At 41.2% G+C, this 14,337-nt stretch overlaps 1 protein-coding gene across 2 annotated transcripts; it reads right to left on the minus strand.

Moving 5' to 3' along the window:
• Window positions 1-450: 450 nt before the first annotated feature.
• LOC144526636 (ADP-ribosylation factor-binding protein GGA1-like) lies at window positions 451-14,328 on the minus strand. Of its 2 annotated transcripts, XM_078264247.1 has the most exons (17): window positions 14,220-14,328; window positions 13,301-13,385; window positions 12,891-12,966; window positions 12,696-12,794; window positions 12,334-12,457; window positions 11,332-11,432; window positions 11,071-11,151; window positions 10,234-10,371; window positions 10,037-10,118; window positions 9,767-9,877; window positions 9,119-9,262; window positions 7,131-7,183; window positions 6,825-7,015; window positions 6,339-6,604; window positions 6,037-6,206; window positions 5,779-5,889; window positions 451-2,785 (listed from the first exon to the last, which is right to left on the minus strand). In XM_078264247.1, exons 1-17 carry the CDS (start codon window positions 14,263-14,265, stop codon window positions 2,675-2,677), a joined length of 1,989 nt encoding a protein of 662 aa, XP_078120373.1. In that variant the 5' UTR covers window positions 14,266-14,328; the 3' UTR covers window positions 451-2,674. The 2 variants fall into 2 exon arrangements, with proteins under 2 accessions (XP_078120373.1, XP_078120365.1); XM_078264239.1 differs by lacking the exons at window positions 12,891-12,966; window positions 13,301-13,385; window positions 14,220-14,328 and having other exon boundaries at window positions 7,140-7,183; window positions 12,696-12,808.
• Between the last annotated feature and the right edge of the window lie 9 nt (window positions 14,329-14,337).

A 14,337-nucleotide genomic window follows, 5' to 3' on the forward strand; every position in this document is an offset into this window, starting at 1 on the left:
TAAATACATTTGTAGTACATTTTCATTTGTACCCACCAGTATGTACTTCTATTTTTTTCATGTGCACTGGTAAATATACGCCATGGCATTAAGCTTTTTACATAAGCACAAATGGATGGAAATACGTAAGTACAGACCTTGTCACAACACCTAGTATCGGTCTTAAAAAGCTGGATCCATGGTTCTTGTAGCAATGACCATGGGAAAATTTGCAACTATGTGGACAAGATAAATCTGACAATGTAGTCGAACTGTTACAGCCCCCTCAATGCATAGTTTTCAAATCGTGCAGGGAGCGCAAATGTTAATTATATATAATGGCTTGAGCCATGAAGGACTGAAAGGTGGGTTACTGAGGCTACTGTTTTGTCTCATTATTGCTTTCTTCCTTCCAGTCCTAGACAAGTTAGTAGTGTAACTGTATATGTAAAAAATAAAAGCACAGCTCTATGGAAATGAAATAGCTGATTTATAGCATTACAATACAGCCTCTTAGAATCATGAATGGCACTGTGTGATGATGTGTGTTGATCTACCATCAGAAATGTAACACATGTAAGTGTATAACTGAATCAATATTACTCAGTGGGTAATTGATCGGTCATATTATAAACAATCTCCAGCTCTATCCCTATTGTACAGTAGTTACACACATTTAGAGTTTCACATGTATATCAGAATCTTATTTCTCACAATCTCATTTTATTTTAGTCTTTATGACCCTAAGTGCTCCGATCAAGTCAATGACCGTGGATATTAGGATGATTCTGTAACGTCACTGGATGTTTCATTTGTTTCACAAAGTCTTTTTCTGAGATGGACATGAACGTATGATCTAGGTTTCTGTTTTCAAACTAGTCATTTGTTTACATATACAGGTATGTACAAAGCAAATGAAAATCAAACGTTGCATCTCAGGCACGTGTGGTAGAATCAAACGGGATGTCGGCAATGTCAACTCAGGATTCACATGTCCCTCTTTGGGTTGATCAACAGTAGAAAGGCAGCAAATGAGAAAAGAAAATGTATTGTAATATGGAATGGTTACAAGTGCAAAAGGAAAACAAAAAAAAAAAAAGTGCATGAAAGTTCATGTGTAAAATAACTCAAAATCAAAATTCTGAATGAAAGATGTCCCGATCTTTTGAAAACAAAGAAAAGTGCAGAAATTAAAAGCTAAATTTCAGTATTTTAACAGGGGCAGAGATTTAGGACCCTTTCTACGAAGTCCTTTTTCACAGAAGACATTTTGACCCAGTAGGAAAAGCACGGTGTAACTAATGACATAAATGGCTGAATTCCTAAACACCTTCACTTTTCCTACTATGACAAGTCTGCTGTGGTAAAGGCCTATTGTCTCTCACTCTCTCTCACACACACACACACACACACATATATAAAAAAAAAAAACCAAGGCAATACTTAAAAACTGTGTACCAATTCATGCTCCCATGACACACCGATGTGGTGTCTCCTGATACTTTTCCAGTTATTACTGCATTTCAACTCATGCTCTCAACTGTCTCCATTGGATAAACAACAACCGCTTCAATGTGTTCAAAGGGATAACAATGAAATTTAGTTTCATCATTTCCCTCTGCAACTGAAGCGGTTTGCTAGTAGGTTGAGCATGATACCATCTGACTATTAAGTCCGCTGCTGCGGCTCTTTCTAGAACACCGAAGTGCTGAAACCGTTAGCAAATTAATCAATCCATCATTTGATAGGATTGGATCGAAACTAGTCCATATCATAGGTTGAATACATTGGGTTGTTTTGGCTATTGGTTATACTGTAAACATCACTTGAAGCATGTAACTGACTTTAAGTGTAACTGAAAAGCACTATCAGCCCGACTGAGGTGGGCCTCATAAACAATTCCCACGACCTCCACTGACACACACTCTTAACCCCCCCACCCCTAGACACTACACCTTACATTAACGAACATCATGGATTATATACCTGACCTTTGCACATAATATATATTCTGAACTTTTGCACATCCTGCACTAAACCATACAGCCTTTCTTATTGTCATATTGTACATATTTGTTTAGGTTACATGTCTTTTACATTTATTGTTTTAAATGCACCCAACCACTAAGGCAGAGTTACTTACTTGGCAATAAATCCTATTTGGATTCTGATTATTGATGAACTAAAAGAAAAATTATTTCTTGCAACCCTACTCTGAACACTCAGAATAAACATTGAATACACAAACTGTGACAATACTCTGTGAACTCACGCTGTCCAGGGTGAGCACTGTGGTTTGGTAAAAAAGAAAAGAAAACTGAAATAATGTGAGACACCAGCTGTTACATGTAATATACGTGACATGGCACATCTGATTGATGGTTAAACAGCGTGTTAACCAGACAAATGCACACATTCAGGTTTGAAAAAAAAAAAAAATGTTCCCCCAAATGTCACTGCATTGAATCAATGTTTCTGACAGTTTGCTTTATAGTTTGAGTTGGAATGATTGTTGAAAAGAAAAAGAAGAAAAGTAGCTACGGAACACAGGAATGCGGAGCTGATGGAATAAGGACAGGAAGGCTGCGAAGAAAGGCACAAGGTAGAAGCTGGTTCCCACAACTGGCCTCGTGTCAGTTTGTATTACCGAACCAGAGTTTGAAACCACGGAAGTTGGGGGGGTTGGTCCTTCTCCCTAAAGGTTCCCCCAGGTGTTTGGGGGCGGGAACTGGTCCACATCACCAGACTCATCGTGAGATTGCTCGCCCAGGTTGAATGTCAGCTTGTACCGCAAACGTACCTTTTCCTGAAAACACGAGAGAGAAAAAAAATTTCAGTTCAACGTTACATCACTGCAGTGTTGTAGTACTCGAGATTGGTCTTGGTCTCAAGACCACTTTTTGAAGGTCTCTGTCTCGTCTCAGAATCGACCGCGTTTTTACTCGGCCTTGTCTCTGTCTTGGATAAAGACGACTCTGGATTTTATTTCAAGACCGGTCAAGACCACAACTGCAGGGATTTTACTAAGTTGCCTCTGCATTGTCTAATTTTATGTGTCAACATCATTACTGTGATTGGCTGTAAAACTTCCTGCTTCAAATGCAACCAATAACTCGACTCATTTCTAATTTGAAATTTGTTCCTGTTAACCCCCTCTCCCCACCCCCCTTAACACGCACTCCTGAGAGAGTGAATGTGGGAGACAGAAGAAGCAGCTCTGGCTGTCTGGCAAGTCTTCATCTGGTTTGAGGTAAAAAAAAAAAAATATATATATATTTGCACATGTTAAACAAATTATGACAATACACTAGAATATATAATGTATACAAAAGTCTGTATAAAAACTATATATTTTTGTTCTCGCTTAAAATTGTAGGCAGGCTACTTAGTAGGCCAAACCTCCGGGACCTCTTAACCTGTGGCCCTTGCTGTCATCAGGTCAGCTGCTAGCTGCTATCATCCTCGTTTTTCCTGCCGCCACGGCATCACTATTTTATGAATGAAACATGGCGGAGAAACGTAAAAGTGCTGATAACTCCTCTGTATCAAAAAAGAAAGTAAGGCTCTATCTCGAGAGTTACCTCAACTTTGGTTTCGGAGGGGGGGCTCAGCTTTTCTTAGACATAAGTAGGGGGGGCGCCAAGGAAAAAAGGTTGGGAACCACTGCTCCATAGTGTTACTAGTGGTCAAACTCCACAGGGTAACATCACTACATGTTTATAAGTTCATAAAATGTGTTGCATATACAAAGCAGTTTGCTTGCAAAAATGTCAAGTGTGTCAATGTGCTCATTTAATTTAGATCAGGGTTGCATTGTCTCTAATGATGTAACAGTATAATAGTGTAAATGTAATTGTTTACAGATCAAAGCCTATGAGTCAGCATTAGCACTAGGGCTGCAACTAATAATTATTTTCATAGTCCATTAATGTGTCCATTATTTTCTCGATTCATCGATTAGATGTTTGGTCAGAAAATGGTGAACAATGTCCATCAGTGTTTTCCAAAGCCCAAGATGCCAAACATTTTGTTTTGTTCACAACTCAAAGCTATTTGGTTTACTGTCCCAGAGGAGTGAAGAAACCAGAAAATATTCACATTTAAGAAGCTGGAATCAGAGATTTTTTTAAAACTTATTTTTCATTAAAAATATCTCAAACCGATTAATCGGTTATCAAAATAGTTGGCGATTAGATTAAGAGTTGAAAATGAATCGATTATTTGCAACTCTAATTAGCACCAAAAATGTCCATATCAACAAAAAAAAACAAATCAACAGGTGTTGCAAAGCTATAGTTTACATTTTATTTTACTGAAAACATGTAGTCTGACCCTCAGATTTGGTAATTATTAACCCTCCTGTTGTCCTCGGGTCAAATTTGATCAGTTTACAAAAACGTTCTATATCAGAACTATGACAAAAGAACATTGAAAAAAGTGACAAATGTTGGAAAAAGCTACAAAAACGCAGAAATCAGAAAAAGTGATAGAAATGTGACCAAAAAAAAAATTGACTGAATGAAATCGACAAAAATCCCCCAGCCTGCCTATGGTCCCCCAGTGACTAGAAATGGTGATAGGTGTAAACCGAGCCCTGGGTATCCTGCTCTGCCTTTGAGAAAATGAAAGCTCAGATGGGCCGATCTGGAATCTTACTCCTTATGAGGTCATAAGGAGGAAGGTTACCTCCCCTTTCTCTGCTTTGCCCGCCCAGAGAATTTGGCCCACCCATGAGAGAGAGAGAGACATCAGGCTCGTTGGAGATGAACTGCGCCTCGCCTGTAAAGTAGACGAGAGCAGGCGGGAGCAGCCGGGGGCGGTGACAGAAATCCGCTGTCAAGTCGGACAGTTTCCAGCCGATACCAGCAGCCTTCAGGCTGAACAGGAAGTGACAGAAACACTATGGTCCAATTCCGATTTAATAAAATGTTATCAGACCCATATATCAGCTCCTACACAGTCTCCAGTTGTTTTAATTATGACAGAGTAGCTGTTAAAATGCTCTACATGTGATCTGTTGCTGCATTTTAATTAACAACACACTGTAGATGATCCGTAATCATAACAGATTGAGTTTCTCTGACTTCTAAACGTCACTACCAGCCACACAACATGTGTTCTGTACAGAATAATCCTTTAAATCAAACAAATAGCAGTTAAAATCCCTCCAAATCAAAATCAATAAAAAGTTTACATAAAACGTTATCATGTTGAGTCAATTGTAAACCAATCAGCTATTAGATCAGCTGAGAGGCCGGCGTTTCCCAGCATGCTCTGAGTCCGCCTGGGTCTTGCAGTCGGTGGAGAGCAACTGCGGCGCCTGGCTCTAAAAACTGCGGCCGCCTTGATCTCGTGAGGTTATCGTTGTCTACGGGTGTATGACGTCAATGCCAGTCGGGATCAAGTCGGACACAAATCTAACCGGCATGCATTGAGCGGCGATCGCCGGTGATCGATTCTGGCTCATCTCATCCCATCATGGCTTGCAAACAAGTAAAGTGGCAGTTGGTCAAGGCCATACCCCCACCCTCCACCTTACCCCCCCCCTCTCCTCCTCAATAGCATTTAAAGCTACAGACACAGAAATGGCGCGTCCTAAGCAAAGCTCATTGTGGGACTGGCTCTAGTGGCTGTAATTCTGCACCAAGGCTGAATTTCGGGAAAGAGACTTCAGATACAGTATTAGGGGACCACTAAGGCCTATATAAAAGCATCCAAATCAGCATGTCATAGGACCTTTAAACAATGGTCCTGAACTGAGGCCGACTCACAGCATGCATTTGAGGAGGGGGAGAATACCTTGTGAGGGTTGGCCAACAGCAGGATCTGTGTGATGGCGGCGGGAGGCAGGATGGGATTGAAGGCTGGGAGCTCAGTGCTAGAGGGAGGCTGCAGCTTCACTTTCATCACCTTAAAAACACACATTAACAATCAACATCCACAAATATATAATGTAGTATTTTAGTCGAAAGATATGGTTTCCACTTGACTGAATGTTTTTTACATGGCGCTCTAATACAGATTGCCTTAAAGGGAAGAGGGAGAACCTCAACCTACCTTTGGTACAGCTGCCTGAAAGCGGATGTTGGTGACAGGAATGGGGGCGGAGGACAGCATGGAGATGATCACCACCAGCACGTCAGGCCGTGATGGAGGACATTCACGGGCAAAGGTGAATAAAACCCGGAGACTGTGTTTGTCGAATACAGTCACTGGTAATAAGCTGCCTGAAACAGATTTACAGACACATCCGGGGGGGGGGAAAGACAAACAGAATGTAATGTAGAGAAATGGAGAAAACTGCACCTATGACTGGACCCAGCGTCACTGTTGGGTCTGGTGTTATTGCTCATGCTTACTAGGTTTGATTGCTTCCAGAGGCACGGTAACCTCAGCTAGAGAGATGTTGTCGTAGGGGTCGGTAGCAGCTGCGAAACTCAGATTGGAGAGGAGGAGAGTGTCAGGCGGCTCTGAATGGAGGCTCAGGCTGGACGCGGGGCCTGGAGCAGGAGCAGGAGAAGGACCAGAGGAGGCGGGGATTACATTAGGAGCGGCTCTACAGTTGGCGGCGGACTTGGTCTGCATATCTCGTAAACTGACTCTGGATTGAGGTTGGAGCTTATCCCTGCATGTAGAACAACGGAGAAACACAAGTTACATGAAAGAAAAAAAACAAAAAAACATTCAAAACGTAACTCTCCATTACAAGTGATTTACCACTGCTGTGTATTACATTACACTTTAGGGCTATGAAGGGTTAGTGCATCAAACACAGACACATACTTCTTTCCATCAAACAATAAACAACTTTGAGGTTATTAACTGTGTATCTTCCCGTAACTTACCATTTGACCTGCTGGCTCTCTGGAGGTAGGGACTGCTGTAACAATGTCTTCCCCAACATTTCCAGCTCTTCCATGGGTTTAGGAGAAGCAGTGGGGCCCACTGCTGGCGGAGCCTGCGCTGTTTGGACCACAGCTGGTAGCAACACGGCAGCAGGGGCCGATGTTGCAGATGATTCTGTGCCATCAGAATGCTAACAAACAGATGGTTCAAGTTTGTGTGTGGACGTTTTTGTCCATCTTTGAAAAGTCAGACATTTTAATTCTACATATAATGGCTTTAATGTGAGCAGTAAAGTATTATCTTACAACTTGCACCTGAAAAGTGTTCTGAGAGTCGAAGTTTTCCGTTAAATTCAGACCTAAGAAATCAAAGACAACAACAGGTTAATTCAATTTGATTCCAACTTGTGGTGGGTTTTAAAATAAAAAAATCGAAACGTAACGATGTTCAAAAACTCCTAATCAAAAACAGAAACATATCAAAGACAACTGGCTGCTAACGCTAGAGTTTGTGACAGGTTTGGCTAAATCTAAAAAGGCTGTGAATTAGATGTTCTAAGCGCATTTCGAGGCTTGTATCGTTTTAGACAAATGGCATTAGAGCCCAACCGATATCGGCCGATATTATCCAAATGAGAAACGTTAAAAAAAAAACAATACTCGACCCTAGCTCCCTCAGCCGAATAGTGTGGGTAACAGATCAAGGCAGCAACATAATCAAAGCCCTGGAACCATATAGGAGACTTTCTTGTCTCGATCACCAATTGATACTGTCCTTCGCCACGGTCTGCATGCTGGCGCACTGGCCGACAACAGTGCTGCAGATGGGGGAGACACGATGTAGCACAGTTTACCTCACACTCAAATCAGTGCAGGACATACACCCAGAGCTACGGGAGAAGCTGGAGAGGCATAGCTTGCGCCCCACCGAATTAGGCTAATAAAGTAATAAAAAAAAACACAAATGCTTGGTCAAGGGCCCGGCCCGATCATAGCGGCGTAAAATATCGGTCCGGTTTGGGCTTGGGCAGAGAATCTAAGCTCTACTCTAAATGGCATCATTGATGACATCCGACGCCCCGCTGCCCGTCCATACCACGGGACTGGTTTATGAAGTGGTTCGAGTCTACACAGTTTTATTATATATCTATGATCTACACGCGCACATTCACGGCCCTCAGCCCAATTAAACCCTTGCCACGTACCCGTTTTAATTTAGCCTACTAAAATTGCCCCTCCTGCTATTATATTATGACCCAAAGAATTGATTTACACACTCTCAAGGAAATCTGTTTATTATATTACACCACCAGAAAATACACTATAAGCTATATTGATATAAATGGATTAGGTGGAAAAGATTTTTATTTCATTATTTCTAAGTCTTTACTGGTGCAAAAATTCGGTCAAAAACCGTCTCTGATACAGTCTAGATCACATAGATCATCTGTAATATAGCTGCCCGTTATACACTCTGTGACCAACAGGTGGTGTTGTGAGCAAATGAAGCCTCGAGAAACAAACCCTTTTGCAAACCACTTTGCTGATAAGCTTCAATGCTTCATGATGCTTCATCTCGCCATCACTACCGTAAATGTGTGTGGCTTTGTTGTGGTCGAGTCAGATGTGGTCTGCTTCTGAGGATGCCATTTCAGCCAGCCAACAGGAAGGCCACACACTAGCCAATTGGAAATAAGGTTTAAAGTGCTCATATTATGCCCATTTTCAGGTTCATAAAATTGTATTTAGAGGTTATATCAGAATAGGTTTACATGGTTAATTTTCAAAAAACACCATATTTTTGTTGTACTGCACATTGCTGCAGCTCCTCTTTTCACCCTGTGTGTTGAGCTCTCCGTTTTAGCTACAGAGTGAGGCATCTCACTTCTGTTCCATCTTTGTTGGGAGTCGCACATGTGCAGTAGCTAGGTAAGGACTACTAGCCAGTCAGAAGCAGAGTATGAGGGCAGGCCATGCTAGCAGCTAGGCGAGCATTACAAGGTGTGGTCCGTTCGTCACGGAAGTAAAGGCTGAACTACAATAGAGCTTTTTGGAGCAGTTAGTGAACAGTGTTTTCTGTTGGAGATGGGAAGTCCCTTTGGGCTGGACTTTGGGCTTTTTCACTTTGGAAGCCTATTACATGCACAAAAAAGATATATAACACAATAAAGGAAAGGGAAAACGCCAAAAAGCATAATATGAGCACTTTAAGTATTGCTGACTTGTCCTTTTGGCTTGTTAAAAAGTTAATCTACCTTTGTGTTTAAAAGCCAGATGAGTTGTTTTGTGCTTACCCAGTGACATGAGCTCATCATCCAAGAGGCTGATGCCCATGTTATGAGTCAGGGTCTGGAGGCTGGAGGGCTCGGGGCTGGATGGTGCCGTGTTGACGGATGAGTTAAGTCCCATCAGGTCTACGAGTGCTGAGCTACTGCTTCCTGATTTGGACAGAGGAAACCCATCTGTGATCTTATAGTCTACAGAAATGTTTGGTAAATGAGTTTAATTTATCAAGCTTAGTAACACTTAAAGCTTTAGTGCGTACATTTTTGATATTAACAAACGTTGGTTACATTCAAGCCATTGCCAAATGAGTTGCTACAAAGCTAATTAAGACAATCAGCTCCACACAACTCTCTCTGTATTTCTCAGTATGGCTATGTTCAGAAGATTGCGTCGTCCAGTGAGTTTCCCGCGCAGAAACTCGAGTGAAGAGAATGACCTCTTCTGAAGAGTCCATCATGTTTTTTTAATCCTCGGTGTCCTCCTTGCATACTAGTAACTGCATCAAGGAGGGGTGGGGGCGCGTGCGCGATCACGTAAGGCTTGTATCATGTGGACACACCAACAGTTTTGTTGTCATTACTTAGAATTCCCTCATGGGGGCGACAGAAACTACACACTATAGCTTTAAGGATGCCAAATCACACACATGTACCTACCTGGTTGTGAGGGCGAGGTTATGCCATCCTTTGACACATCCTCCCCCTTTACCAGCTGTCTGTACAGGTTGATGACCTGTGTCAGGCTGTCATTGGCCTCTAAGATTTCCGCTGGAAGCAGAAAAAAGGCTCATTAGCAACACCAATGTGTATTAATTTACGCTTTGGAATGGAGCCTGATTCCATGAACTTTGTATGGAAAAAAGTGAGTTAATAAATACCTTATTCTGCCTTATATAACATGACATAGTGTGAGGTCAGCAACCTTACCTAAGGCTTCATCGCTGTCCTCTGTATCGCTTGCTAATCGGAACAGTGTAGGCCTCATCTTTTCACAGCGCTGGTAAAGATCCTGCGAATAGACAGACACATGTTAAAAACACTAAAAGCACACCTGCAGTGGGTGGTACGAGCAGATTTATGAGACTGTGGCTGCAGCTAGTTTTAATGTGCTGAGCTGCGCTAACCTTAATGAGCTCCTGGTTACTCTGGGAGCAGCTCTGCTTGCTGTAGCCTTCCAGCAGCTGGCTCAGCAGGCTGACACTCTCTTTCACCTCCTGGATGGCGTTCAATCGCTTTGATACCTTCTCCACACGCTTTTGGTCCTGGAAAAAGAGCGAGAGGATCTCACAGTGCCCAGGATCATTATGAAATTGCAGCATTTTTGCAGATCTTCATTTTGTGACAAGACAATATAATGGTAATAAAGGCTACATTACAGTTTAGGAGTATTCTTTATTACAATAAGTACTCAAATATGTAAAGTTAAAACTTTACAAATCATAGAAATTATTAAATGAGTTAATATTTTATTTTAATATTAATCGGGAGTACCGTTGAACTTCTGCTTGCATCTATTTTGCTACATATATATCGTAATTTCAAATCACGATAAATGATCTCGATGACTTCAGGAATAATCTGTATTTAGTTTTTTATTGTTTCAAATTGTGATCATATCAAACTAAAAATGTTGAACATCAGTGAATGAAGTAGTTTCAAGATTATTACCTTTAATAATCTATTGTTGAAACGAAACCCTGATGTTTGATTATACCTACATCAAAACCTTTATTATTTATTTCCACATCTTTTGTCATTGTTGGAGGAAATCAAGTGCACAACTCCCACTATAAACACTATAATAATAAAACAAGGCCTTAAGACTACTACCGAGTTGCATTAATGTTACCATGTTACATATTCGGGTGTGTCTTTTGTACTAATGGTGGGGAAAAAAAACAAACATGCAAGTGAGACCACATTCTGTACAGCACTTTTGGTAAACAAAACCAATGACTCACCTCCTGGACCATTTCCTTAATGAGCTTGTTTGCTGCTATTAGATCTTCCGGGTGAGTGCTGTTCAATAAGCGAGACAGCATCTACAAAAACCATGGTAGGATAGAACAGGGAGAGGAAAGAAAAAAGGAAGAGAACTTTGTAAACTGTTGACCCGTGATTCTCCTCCCAGGAGTGATGGGTACAGAACAACTTTTTATAAATTGAGTTCTTTCTGTTTGAAACCCCATTCAACGTGATTGGAGCCTCCTAATCACAGATACCTTGGATTTCTCCTCATCCTCAAAGATGACATTTTTGGCTCTGGGTGGAGGGGGTGGGAGGGGCTTGTCATCAGGAAGCACAGGGTCCAGTTTGACAATGCCTGGAAGAGAACAAGAACACCTATTAACCTCAGAGTACTGTCCATGACGTATGTGATACTGGTGCTATAACATTGTTCTTGACACTTTTATTTTTAGATACATCTAAACAGCACATTATAACCAGGGTTCAAAATTAGCACCATCCACCAGCCAAATGCTGGTAAAATATGCTGGTAAGTGGCTGGTAGATTTGCTTCACTTACCAGCCAAAGAAACAATGGTAATCTATTGAATGGCTGGTAAAATACAACATTCGCTTGCCATTTGGCTGGTGGACGAAAAAGTTAATTTTGAAGAGTCAGATGTATTCAGTCAAAATGCACCAGAAACCAACGGGCTACAGATATGGTTCCTACACAACCCTACATAGGTATGTATTATACTGCAGTAACTTAGGGAAACTTTGGAGGAAACGGCATTTTTAAGCTCACACTAGATTCAACTAAGCATGACTAAGGACATTAGTCTCATGCTTGTGGCTCATCACCATAAAAAGGAGAACTGACACTGCCTTGTACAAAACACTATTTGTTTATACAAGGAAAATATCGGGAACCAAAAAGCACATTATCAGTGAAATATGGGAAATAAAAAGCACAATAAAACTTACGGGAGTATCAGCAGAGTGCAGGCATCTAATTTTTTCAGCCCCTTTTTGCCCTGCACCTCACCGATGGGGTTGTGCACACTATCACTACTGCTCTACGTGAACTAAAAAGCACATTCATAAACCACTGTACTGTATGGTAAATGTATGGAATAATACACCATGCATGTATCCGGAAGAAGAGAATGAGAAACGTCAAGCTAAAGAAACATGTCCTTTATCTTGGGACACGTTTCTTTAGCTTGACGTTTCTCATCTTCTGTCATGTACTCTTTTTGTTCTGGAGAGCTCACCCTGTTTTTTCAGCATCTGATAGGCGTCCGCTATCTTGGTCTCACTGGGCAGCCTCACTGTCCAGCTGTACATTATTTCTAACACTTTCTTCTTCACTGGCTCTGGAGCCCGGGTACCCAGATACTGCAGAGTAGAGGGGATTCATGCAATTGTTGGAAGAAAAATGTAGATATCTTTTAACAACTATAACTAAATAAATACACTGACAGCTGGCCCACTGTTCTGTTGTTTTCTTTACCTATTCCCATAATGTTTTCTATAGGCACTTAAAAGCTGCTTTCACTGGTTACACAAAATAATTCTCACGGATGTACAGTTGCAGCTATACTGGTATGAGAGCATAAAAGACAAGGATTATTACCTTGGGCGACACCACTTTGATGAGCTCGTTGAGAAAGCGAAACTTTCCCACTTCACTGTGAAATCGCTTTCCACAGTTCTTCATGCACGTCTCAAGAACCTGGGAATAGTTTAGTTTTGTTTGTTTTAGCTTTGTACAGACAAGCCTGTGGCTTCTAATGTGGCGTTCCGCAGACCTTTACACTCGTTAGCTTACCATAAGCGCTTGCATAGCCTCCCACTCTTGAGGAGACTGGATCTTGTGGGCCAGAAGTCTGGTTGCAAGCTGGGGACTGATAGATTAGACAATTAATGTAACCTTCACAGAAAAAAGCAAAAGATGAATTTGAAATATGCACACATTTTTAACATGTAAAATGTGAAGCAAAACACCCTTGACATTAAGAAGAAAAGCATGAGAATGGTCAGACATGTTTCATGTTGTGAAGAAACAGTATGTAGCTTATATGAGGTTTTCTACAGAGCTGTTAAACTTCATTAAACCAAGTTGTTAGAATTTAGATCAACAGCTGGCATAGCGCTGATTTGATTCTGCATTTCGTAATATGGTGATTGACAGAACAACTACTCTGAGATGGTGTGACATCGTCATCATCATCCTCTCACCCGTCTGGTTCATTGTTGAGCTGATCAAAAAATCCCTTGATATTGTCCCAGTCAGTCTCCTTATTCAAAGGGTTGGTGGCCTTGTCTGTGTAAAAGGAAAACACATCAGGCTGAATTCTGCATCTGCTCTATATCCAAACTTTAAGTAAGCTCCATGTGAGTGTATTTTCTTTTACATTACATTTAGCAAAAAAACACAACAAAACATGAGTCTCCTGACATTCCTTATGTCGGATTGTTGTGTATAGATGTGTGAAGTCTGTCAAACCTCTCTGAGTGACACCAACCTTTTACATGTAGTGACTAGTAGACTTGCATTTAACACAATAGGAGTTTACGGCAGCAAATTTCAATCTTTATAAAAACACCCGTGAGCAGCTCTGGTTGTTTGCTATATGCAAACTAGCTATCATGTTTCTGGTTTGTAGCAGGTGAAAAGATTTGCTCCTATTTGCAGAAAATGGGTGACAGAATCTGAATCCTGTGTCTAAGGTTATAGCAGAAGTACTGTTTAGTTATGGTTCCTGGTTTTAGGTTTGTTCAACAGTCATCAGCTAACTAGCTAGTTTATTTTGTTAGCATTCAGCTGGACATTAGTAGGATTCTTTTTAAATGTAAATGTCATGTTTGTGTAGCATCACCAACCTCAAACTGTCAACAGTCAACATAATGTGAGCTCAAAGTACGAGCGTATCACAGCAAAGGTGATACAATATCTGACTGAGTTTGTTTGCCTATCGACAACTGCACTTTATGATTTGATGACATTCGCTCTCCTGACTCAATACATCTCTTCCCTCGGGAGAGTACTATGGTCGACCGCGGCTAGTTTAAACTGATATGCGTATCCATTAGCACCGTATCGGCTATCGCTTTCCCTTAAAAAGTCAATCTGATATTGTACATTATAATGACTTACTGATGCGAGACTGCAGGGTTACCTCATCCGGAGGCGCCGCCGCCATCTTTCGGGAATTCTAAACAAGTGGCCACTATCGCGGGATTTTTGTAACATATCGCGTGTATAGCATGGTGGA

The sequence above is a fragment of the Sander vitreus genome, chromosome 2 (assembly GCF_031162955.1).
Source record: "Sander vitreus isolate 19-12246 chromosome 2, sanVit1, whole genome shotgun sequence".
In the NCBI taxonomy this organism is placed as follows: Eukaryota; Metazoa; Chordata; class Actinopteri; order Perciformes; family Percidae; genus Sander; species Sander vitreus.